Consider the following 11,544-nt stretch of genomic DNA (forward strand, 5'->3'; position numbering starts at 1 on the left):
AAGAAATTAATGAAAAATAATTTTTTCCCGTATCGATTATTTTTTCCCATGCTAGATACATGAGACTAATATATTTCTCCGGAAAAATAATTAAAAAAATTTTACTTTCACCAATTTTTGCTCACCTAATCTTCACGAATCAGGAACTGCCAGATATGACTAATAAATATATGATTTATAATCTATTACTATGAATCACTAATATAAGATGCTTTTGACCTGAGGCTCGGTGAAATATTTTTTGTAATTCAGATTTTGTTGTTTATGCACAATGTGTCTAATGTCTTGTTTACTTCAACTTTTTTTTTTTTTTTTGAAAAGATGTACCATTTTTTTGTTTTCTTATACATTACTCAAAGTATTTGTCAAACCTATGATGGTCAATTTCCATCCTTTTAAGTAAGCGTGATAAAACGGTAATAACATTAGTTTATATTATCTTTGAAATCATTTTCTTCCTGGGTCTCCACCATTGTGATCTTTTATCTTTAACTTTTCGGGCTTTTTTTTTTTTGTTTTGAAGCAAAAGCAGATTTCATTAAATAGATTTTCGGACTTGTTCAAAAATTGTGAAACCGTAAAATGTTGTTAACAAAATTGGATTTTTAATAATTGTTTATGTGGGTGTTTGGCTAAACTTCTTATAAGTGCTTCCGGGCTTCTTTTAGCACTTTAAGAAGCTTCTACTTTTTACGTGGTGTTTGGCAAAAATAAGCTGAAGTGCTTATTTTGGGTTTTTAAGCCAGAAGCTGGAAGCTAGACATGCTAGCTTTTTTTGAGCTTTTCCCGTGATTTGCATTTATTATGAAGTTTTAAAAATTTTAATATATAATAAACTTTATTTATTAATAAAATTTTTAATATTTTAATAATTTGATTTTTTTTTTAAATTTATACATTTAAATTACCAGACACTCAATTGACTTATTGGAAAAAGTTATCCAAACACTTTTAATAACTTATAAGTCAAGTTCACTTATCAATTATAATCCACTTCTTTATTTTAAGCAATAAGTCACACTTTTAAGTTAAGCCAAACGCCCCCTATATATTAGTATAAAAGTACTCTTTTTGGTTAGCTTTGGTAGTATAATTTGTCACCTTCTATCATAAAAATTCAAAAACCAATTTCTTTTTGAGTAAAAATTATTATTTTGAAAAGCTGCTTAAATGGTACAGTGACGAAAACTGTATTATCAATAAGCTGCTTTAAATTTACAAAACAGACAATATCAAAGGATCTTAAACGCCGGTTTAAAAAAAAGTTTTTAAACACCGTTTAGTTAATTTTATTTTCATAAATAAAGATTTACTTTTAGGAAAAGTATTCAAAAAAATGTTCTGAAATATGTCTTATTTTTTACTCCCTCCGTTTCAATCTACATGTCCACTTTCAAAAAAAAAAATTGTTTCAAATTAATTATCCACTTCAACTTTCAATACAAAATCATATTTTCAAAGTTATTTCTCCATCATCACATATCTCTTATTTATATTACCTAGATCAATCTCATACCACATATTATGATCATTTAATACAATTAATTTATAAACAACCATTTTTTCTTAAACTGTGTGATTTTTTGAAAGTGAACATCTAATTTGAAACGAGAGTATCAAATAACAAATATAAATCACTTGTTTAACATTTATATCAAAAAATTATTAAAAATTTGTATTTTTTTATATCATTACTTTTCTTTCTTTGCACATCAAAAAGGATAAGGGTTAAAAAGAATTGTTTAAAATCAGATACAGTTCACTAAAATAGTTAATATACCATCAACATGCATGGAAATCTCAGTTGAAACACACTGCTTGAAACTTTGTATTCATAACCAGAATAATTGACCTGCAAAGGCACGGTAAGAACTTCGACTCCGTCTCATTGCAGATATCCTAATATACAAACACCTAACCACAATCTCAAAATGGTGCTTCGCGCCAGATTTAGATGGGCTATAAAAGAATCACACATCGATTTATTACCAACATATTTCTATCTACTTCTAATTTTTCCTACACTTCATTCCTACCATTGCTCGTTCTCGATGCCACATCATCTTTGTTCATATCTTTACAACTTTTATTCCCGCACCTACCTCTAATTCCAAAAGAAAAGCTCCCGAATATTTTCTCCCCTTGGGGGCGATTTGCATATATTATCCAAAGCACAAGACTGAGCAAGACGCCTGTGGAGATCATGGCCAGACCTGCATTTATGGTTTGGAGATGGTTCTCTAATGGTGAGCAATAATCTGTGGTGATATATCGGAATGTGGCTCGCACAAAATCACAGTTTTGTAGATTCAGCATTAACGGTGCGTAGTGTTCAAGGCCATAGCTTATGTTGACTGTTCCAACTAATTGGGCATACATATCAGGAGTCAGCCTCCCGACGCTGCTGCAGAGTCCAGATTCTGACACCGCACAAGTGTAATTCTGCCAAACCTGTATATCCACAAACCGAAAAAGGGTAAACAGAAGAAACAGGCTATGAAAAACCTGCAATACTATGCTACTATTTCTCTCTTTGACGGAATATATGTTCAGTTACCAAAATATAATACTACTTGGTAAATAGGAAAAATAATATACAATTAGACAACAATACAATATTAAGACGAGAGTTCAGTCTTTAACTTTATTAGACATCTCTTACAATGTATCAAATTTATCATGTTATATTGTGTATAATTTTCTAAAGGAAGCTTTTTGACTAAGATATTCCACGGATCACATACCAGAGAAGCATTTGCCATAGAAACCTCTTGAGGTGCACATTGACGATCTTGAAGCTGATTGGAATCGTAAGGATAACACAGATGTGGCACCGGAGGCCCAGATTGGTTGAAATAATAGGGGTTGTTGTCCTGGCGAGGTGGATCCGGGTTAGCAAAGGTGTCTATAAATCCATTTACAATATCAGCAAGGTCATTAACAACTTGCTTGCTTTTGATCAGTGTCTTGTTTGTAGTTCTCTGGTCAACACAAGGAAGGATGTTGCTAAGAGCAGTTTCGGCATGAGGATGATCGACCCAATCTCCCATGGCCATGCAGGTATCAGAAATTGAACTGGACCACATACGTTTATCGTTTTGTCAGTATGCAGAATTTAATAAGCCTAACAAAACTGTTTACTGATGCTAAATTGAACAAGGGACATCAGCCATATACACAGTTGTGTTGCAGAATATGAAAGGTAGTAACATAACTTTTTATTTGGAAAATACAAGCACAGTCGAACACACGTTTTTCTCACAAACAAAAGATTATAAAACTTTTTTTAAAAAACTTGTGTAATCTATCAAAAAGAAACAAAACAGCATCATAAACACCGAACTGGAGAAGACAAACAAATGCTCAGACACAAAGTATAAAACAGATGCCCAAAGCCAGAAATATTGACCAAATTTGACATCAGTTGTACACATAACCACGAAAAATTGGTTCAACTTGGAACAGTACATATAAATTAATCAGGAAAGGAAGCTATTGGCAAAAAACAATATGTTATTGTATAAAATTCTCAGCAACTCACTTGTCAAGTATCACAAAAATTCCACAAAGGATGAATGTAACTGTGACAAGTAACCATCCACTGACAACGAATCTGCAACAATATCATAGCTTAGCAAGATTATTAAAAAGCAGACAACAATAACATCGATATCTTAGTGAGGGAAGACTGAAACCAAAATGACCATAAGCAGAAATTACATGTGAATTGCATGTCGGTGACCAAGAAGCGATAGCACTGCAAATTAGACAGCAAACCAAATTAGTAAGCCAGCATGAACATGGCAACAGTGAGAGATCTAAATAAAGTTCATTTTTGAGAAAAGTAAAACTAGTTCGTGGAAAATATGATACATACGGAGACCAAGAATTGATACAAGAAGCATCACTGCAGCAACAGTTATCAACACTGATCGCCTGCAACATACACAATCAGATTGAGAGTTTAGTGTGTAACCAAATTTAAAGAAAGCTAGTACAAAGCTGAAAAAGGTCGTACACAACATCAAAGACTCTTTTTATTTTGTGTGAATTTTCATCTGTTTTCTCCCAGAGTGTTTCTGCTGCTGTATCTAGATCGGTGTTCAACTTGTCAATGTCATCTTTTACGTCTGAAGGGAGGACTATCTGAGCTACATTTACTGTCTTTGCAAGTGACAGAAACCCTGTAACATTTCTTAGTATCTGCACGGTGTAATCTGACTGGCTCACAACATAATTCAAAGTATGTAGTGCTTCCCCACAAAATTCATCCTGTCCAACCAAAAGGAGGATGCATCCGATTCTGAGAGACAAAGCAATCAGCCATATTAGTAAAATGGAAATCTTTACAGTAAGGGGTATTCAACAAATTGGATATTAGCCAATAACACACAGTCTACTAATGTACAAAGAGAAATCTGAAAGATGAACAAGTCAATTTCAAATAATCGATTGAAAAAGTCTTTTATCTCAGAAGACCCCGAAAAATTTAGTAATGCAAGTTATATTTCACCAGCCTTGAAATAAATGTATTTGGGTGTGGTCAAAATCTTTTCTATAGTCAGAAAGTAAATGGAATTCTTTTAAGTTTGGAATGTGTAAGAAACATATAATCGCACATTCAGAATTATGTGTGTCAAGACCAGGGTAAAAGTAGAATGTAGATATAATCATGTTGTATTTAGTCATTTTAACTAGAATGGAAGTTCAAAAAAGTTGCAGGCAACTGACAACCACTTAAACTGGTTATCATAGATTTAAATATTTTTTATCTCATCACTGCCAGACTATACATATTTCAACTTTCACCATGCTAGCAATTTCAATAGCTGTAAAATTGAAAAAACTTAACAAGATAAGCTTCTAGAAGGTCACAGATTAAAAGTTCAGATTATTACATTGCGGCAACTGTGAAGACAATGATCATTATTAAACATATTCTTCGTGACCATAGTGAATCTGTGCTAGTTATTTTTACAAACAGCCCAGAGCAATGATGTACCACAAGTGCAACACCAAAGAAGGCAAACCATATAGCAGCAAGAATGAAGCCAGCAGCACCTGTATACCCAACAGACTGCATAGATATTAGTCAAAATACTGTAACCATGTAAAAAAAAAAATAAAAAAATTAGCCAATATACAGAAACATACCACTCATTAGCTAGACAATTCAAATTCAAAGAAAACAGCAGCAACAGAATATTTTTCTATATATAATGCACCAGGGAATTACATTTATCATATATCATTCACCTCACTCAAGTCTTGGACAAGGGATGTCTTGATAGAATGTAGAATATGCTGGAACTAAAGCAAATAAATCTCTCTTATCTTCCACTGAATATATGTAGTTACAAAACGACACTTCGAAATGGCTAGCCCAATGTCCAGAGCAAACTAATCACAGTTTTGACATCATACTTACAACTTACAAGGATAAAAAAGTACAGGCACAAATTAAATGATTGATGAAAGAATCATTCTAATGTTTTAAATCATAATTTAATTTCCTTAAGACAAGCAGATAACAGACTAGATGTTATATAGGCCAAATCACATAGTAGTAGTCCAAGGTAAGATTGCTTTATACAATCGAGCCATGACATCGCACTTTTGATGGAAAAAAAAGGTGTTGTTACAAGTATCCAATTTGGATCCGGCCTGATCATAGACCAACGATAGATAAAACTTTGACATTTCACTTGGAGTATATGGCATATGTAAGAATAAAGTAAAAATGGATAATTATCAGTCACAACAGAACTACAATACTCAAAATTATATAGAACTTACAGCCCAGTAATGCTTATTAGCAATGTCCCAACCACCTCGATACCGTCTAAACTTAGAAAGTATGTCTGGCCTATTGGTCCTCTTCTCAGCCAAAACAATAGTGCTCTTGACAGTCTCAGTCCCCGGTCCCGGGGCCTCTGCACCAGCACTCAAGATTCCATTTCTCCACCTCCCTAAACCAGCATCTCCTACACCAATTCCAAAAACAACCCCCAAATCAAGAATAAACAACAAAAGAGACCATCTCAAATTTCCCAAAAAATCTAATTGTGACTACCATTATGCAACATACATAAACCTTACAACTATAAAAGCTTAATTCAGAACTATTTCTTCAGCAAATTTACACACAAATCAAGATATTAAAATGGCATTCTCCACACATCAAGAAAGATCATCAAAAACCAAGAATAACAACAAATAAACTAAATCAAGAAAACATTCATTGCTCAAATCATCATAAAAGAAAATTCTTGAATCAAGAAAACCAAATGTGTGTGATATAACAAAAACCCATAAACTAAAACCCTTGAAAGATTAAAAAATGTGACAAACCCGTGACAATCTTGACAGATTCTTGATCATTCCGTGCAGAAAGGGCTGAAATGGAGCTAACTGAAGCTGAAAAAAGGACCCAAATCAGAGCCAAATGATTGATAAAGAAGAGACTAATCTTCTTCATCTTCCCACAAAATCTCACTACATCATTGTGTACTGATAACAAGAGTTTCTGTCTTTACTTTACTGAAAGAGAGAAAGATCTGATAGCCTGTCTATGCATATATAGGAGAGTGTCACATGGGTTGAGAGAAAGAGCGGGTAGAAATTAATGAAGCTAAAGCTGGCTTTAACAGTTATATATACAGACAAGTATCTGTATGTATAACAACACTTTTAAGTTTTAAGTACGTCTTTGTGGGTTTAGGTTTTGGTCAAAAGAAAGAAGACCAGGAGGCCGCGTCTTAAAATAACACTTCCGCGGTCCTAGCACGTTATTTACTTTTTTTTCATACTCCCTCCGTCCCATTTAGATGTATACATTTGTATCGGGCACGGAGACTAAGAAAAGTGTATAAAGTAATGTAAAGTAATAAGAAAGAGAAAGAAAAGTAGGTAAAGTGGTGGGACCCATTAATATTTAAGTGATAGATTTAGAAAAGTAGATGAAGTTAGTGGGTGAGTGGGATTTTTATATTATAAAAATTTACTATTTTAGGAAAGTTTTGAAATGTATAGAATTGAATGGGACATCCCGAAAAGGAAAGTGTATAGAAATCAGAGGGACAGAGGGAGTATATTTTCGGATTTATAAAATATGTTTCGCAATTATTTTAATTATTAATTTTTTAATAAAAATTTAAACATCAAAATTCTTTTTTTTAAAAAAATATTATAAAATGATATTTTATGAAAACCTCAAATTACGTGTGAACAAATAACAAAAAGAACCTCCTGAGACGAAACGAGTAGTTTTGTATGATGAATCTTATTTTTGCTCCATTTTATTAATGATGGTGTTGTTGCCTGTAAAAAAACTCCATTAATCAAAATCTTTCTTCGTTAAATTACAATCTTTCATCTAAATACAAATTAGTTTTTAATATGCACTGAGCACATACTAAAAAGGTCATGTGGTTTATAATAACTTGTTATGATAGGTAAATAACCTAAATTATCTAGTTAGGCAATTTTGTGTTATGAGTGACTTATTATTTAATAAAAATAAATTTAATATGTTAGTTAGTTTAGTGATAAAATTAATTTTTATTTTAGATGTTTTAAAGTCAATTATATATTTTGGATCATTTTTGTAATTTCTTGAAAAAATAGGTTATAATTAAGTGCCGGATCACGATATTACTAATCGCCTGATGTGAGTAAATTTTTCGCCCTGGTGTTTGTAAAATCTAAAATGTGTTTGGGGGTTTGTTGAGATGTAGGGGTAGTTTTGGGATTGGGAAGATTTGAGAATAGGACAAAATGTAGGTATCTTAGTGGAAAATATTGTTATTAGTGATGTGATTTATCTAAACTGCATTGGTCAGTTTTGGTGGGTACAGTTGTACTACTCCCTCCGTCCCAATCAATAGTATACATTAAGGGACGGGGGCGCGGCACGGACTTTAATGCTTCAATATAATATAGTTATGTAAATTATTTTTAAGATTTTCTTTTTTTGTATAAAAGTATAACATATATATTTTTATACAAAAAAAGAAAATCTGAAAAAAAAGTTGTAAAACTATGTTTTATAAGAGCCTTAAAAAACGTGTCGAGCAGTGAAAAAGAAACGTATACAATTGACTGGGACAGAGGGAGTACTGTTTGTTTGGTTTTTCATTAGTTAAATCATGCCATCAAGTATTTAATTCGTGTTTAGTAATTAAGTTTTGGGTTGCACTGTGTTTTTACTTTTTAGTATTGCCCTTGAAATTTGTCATTGCTTAAAAAATTGTATTGAACTTTCATATAGAGTAGGTTTCCATCAAAACTTAAATCATGTTTAGCCGAGCTATGGAATAACTCGAGTAACAAGGACTCTCTTTTTTCTATCAAGTGATTAATTAACAAGGACTTGTTATTATATATTTGATTTTCCTTCTTTTTTAAATTTATTGATGTTTATAGGGAATAAGCATTCGTCTTCATAAAATTGAAATTTATCCTAACACAAATAATGGGAATGGCTTTAAAGATCTCACTAGACAATCTCAGTTATTTCATACTTATATTATATAATAAAAAAAGGAAAGAATGTTTAGTTTTCGCTAATCGGATTAAAATTACTTAATATATACTTAAACATGGAAGTAATATCTTATTTTCGTTAATCGAATTGAAATATCTTAAACCAAATCCATCATCCATCTATATAGTGCTACAATATGTGCACTCCGCCGCTTCTAGATATAAAATCCATACGTCATAATTTTGAGACCAGGGACGAGAATCATGATGGTAGAAATTGAGAATCAGAATTAATCAGTTGACTAATTGATTTAATATTAAAAGAATTACGATAAATCAGAGAATTTTACACAAAACAGAATATTAAGCAACTAATAAATAAATTATTTTTAAAAAACTCATCAGCAATTTATCAAAATATTTGATAGTCAAGAATTCTTAGAACACTAAATAGGATAAATATCTCCCCAGTCACAAATTGGATGAGTACAAGATGTTAGTTAAGGCATGCTAAAAGATGATTATAATTTGGGAGGAGTTTGTTTGGAGGTTAGTAATATTGTGTGATGCAATGGAATCTCTCATGTACTAACGAGTAAACGAGTATAATGGGTTGTTCACTTGCTACAATTACTTTCAACTTATGGCATGGGATCTTGTATTCGATTGAGACACACTGGACCTACATTTTCAATAATTTGCATGCCTAGGTTTTTATATATTATATTTTTGGTTTTATTGATTTTATTGTGATGCAATGTTTAGTTAAAAGGTCGTGTTCTGACTGTATAATATTGCAATATTTTAAGAGAACTCGGGTGGCGATTAGATAATTAGAGGGGTTTAATTAGTCAAATAATGGCTGAAAATGTAGTTCACTATAAAGTAAATAAATATTTAAACAAACTAATCGAACGTACACTAACGCTAAAAAGTACTCCCTCCGTCCCAAAAAGCTTTTCTCGTTTGATATGTCGGGACTGTTCATAACATGAGACAAATGACTAATTTACGTCTAATCTATAATACTAAATATAGTCATGAGTGATCTTGTTGGGTTCGTATTTACGAGTACTTTAATACAGTGAAATTTTTATATTTAATACTAATATAAAATTAAAGATATTAATGATCAAAAGTGTGTGTTGGCAAACGTGAAAAAGAGAAACAGGAAAAGTATTTAGGGACGGAGGGAGTATTGGAAAGAGGACGCTTTTAACCTAAAATTAGGAAGACGAGATTAAAAAGACTAAAAGAGATCAGAATCTTTCCACTTTAATGGCGTGCACTGATTTAGTTAAGAACGTCCATGCCTGTGTTGTTAAAATGAGATATTGACTTTAAACGTTCTTAACAAACTCAAGTAATGTTGTGTTTGGTTGGGGTGAACGATTCCGAAAAGAATGTAATGAAAAATGAACTATCTTATGGACAATTTTTAAGAAATTTCATTTTTTTCTCCATTCTATTCCTTACATCATGTAGTAGATATCACATCTTCAATTTGAGATGAAATGCTCCATTCTCTTCTATCCTCAATTTTTTCACAAATCTCATCGTAGCAATTTTGCACTCTCTCAAATTTTTTCCAAAACTTTTTTCTTATCTCTATTAGTTTCAAATATTTTTACTCATTTCATTTCATTCCATTCTCCCCAACCAAATACAACATAATGCTTCGAATATGGAGTGACCTTGACTGAGATCACAGAGAACGAGAGAATGCGGTTGAAGTGTGTCTTATAAATGACTTATAAATGCAGAAACCAGCAAAAAAAAAAAAAAAAAATGCCGAACAGATCTACTTATACAAGTTTCTTTTAATTCCCAGGAGAATTTCAATCTGTCAGAGTACCGGCTTCTACGTATCGACCAAATGAGTTTATAAGTTATCGTTGAGATTCTAGTCTAGTTTGCTGTTTGGTTATTCGTTGTATTATCGGTGAGCTGCTCATATTTAAAATTATTCGAGAGGAGAAAAACTGGAGTAGAAAAGAAGATTCCAATTACAAAAAAAAGAAAAGGGAGGAAGATATCTCCATGAATTGATTGATATCAATTTTAGTTTTAGGTACTAACTAAACTTCACCGAACCATGTTTTGGTTAGTTCTGGCTCGGCATATTTGTTATTTTTTCCTGTAAAATAACAAACTATCAAATACTATCATTATCAGTTTATGAGTAGGTCAAACATAACATTTCTTTGGTGATGTCGATTCTTCTTACAAAAATTATAAGTATTTACTTGTAATCATCAAGAAAATGAATTGGAATGGAATTAGCAGAAGTTACCACCAAGAAAGTACTGGGCGGCCCAGGTTGTGACTCCAGGCCCTTGGTATCCTGTGTAGAATGTTGGGCCATGGCAGTACGAAGTTTGTAGGCTAGAGTTTGTATTTGTACCGAGCAAAATATTCTGAAAAGCTAATAAGATGTTGGTGTGATGGTGAGCTCTTGTATCTCTGTGGGAGATCAGAAGTTTGACTCTCCACGTGACTGTATGTTGTTTTAGAAATTTACTCCCTCCGTCCCGCATCGTACGAGTCACTTTGACCAGCACATTTTTAAGAAATGAATTCATAATTTAATTTTAGTTACATAAAAAGAAGTATTGGAAATTAAATGAAACTAGAATATATATGATTTAAGTTTCAATATCTGAAAAACTTAGATTTTGATCCCAACTATTTCAAAAAAATTATTCAGTTACTAGCGAAAATCTAAAAACGATCCGCTACTAGCTAGATCGTACTCTGCTGCACATTTCGGGTCTGTTTGGGAGTGCTGTTAAAAATTGCTGTGTTGTCAGTAAAAGTGCTGGTAAAATAAGTGCTGTTGTAGAAATCAGATAACTGTTTGGTAATTTTTTGATATTTACTTGTTTTGAGTTATAATATAAAAAAAATTATATTTTTGGTGAGATTTTATAATGAAATCTATAACAACATTCTGCAAAAGCTGAAAAGCAGCTTTTTCCAAAAGCATGAGAGGACCTGCTTTTTCTAACAGCAGCTTTTAGCTGAAAAGCTGCTTTTCGATTTACCAAACAGTTTTTCACC

The 11,544-nt window shown here is 32.1% G+C and overlaps 1 protein-coding gene across 1 annotated transcript; it reads right to left on the reverse strand.

Moving 5' to 3' along the window:
* Window positions 1–1,800: 1,800 nt before the first annotated feature.
* LOC108200202 (uncharacterized) lies at window positions 1,801–6,663 on the reverse strand. The gene is made up of 9 exons (XM_017368269.2): window positions 6,352–6,663; window positions 5,797–5,984; window positions 4,899–5,077; window positions 4,019–4,303; window positions 3,878–3,936; window positions 3,721–3,757; window positions 3,542–3,613; window positions 2,745–3,075; window positions 1,801–2,451 (listed from the first exon to the last, which is right to left on the reverse strand). Exons 1-9 carry the CDS (start codon window positions 6,476–6,478, stop codon window positions 2,020–2,022), a joined length of 1,710 nt encoding a protein of 569 aa, XP_017223758.1. The 5' UTR covers window positions 6,479–6,663; the 3' UTR covers window positions 1,801–2,019.
* Window positions 6,664–11,544: the final 4,881 nt, after the last annotated feature.

The sequence above is a fragment of the Daucus carota genome, chromosome 9 (assembly GCF_001625215.2).
Source record: "Daucus carota subsp. sativus chromosome 9, DH1 v3.0, whole genome shotgun sequence".
NCBI lineage: Eukaryota > Viridiplantae > Streptophyta > Magnoliopsida > Apiales > Apiaceae > Daucus > Daucus carota.

What these genes read in the sequence shown, in the direction of transcription:
- LOC108200202 (XM_017368269.2), bottom strand. Translation starts at nt 6,478, where the DNA reads ATGAAGAAGATTAGTCTCTTCTTTATCAATCATTTGGCTCTGATTTGG. An exon ending in CTAATAAGCATTACTGGGCT is followed by an intron (nt 5,078 to 5,796) that starts GTAAGTTCTATA and finishes ATATCTATGCAG; the next exon opens with TCTGTTGGGTATACAGGTGC. An exon ending in CACCGACATGCAATTCACAT is followed by an intron (nt 3,614 to 3,720) that starts GTAATTTCTGCT and finishes ATATTGTTGCAG; the next exon opens with ATTCGTTGTCAGTGGATGGT.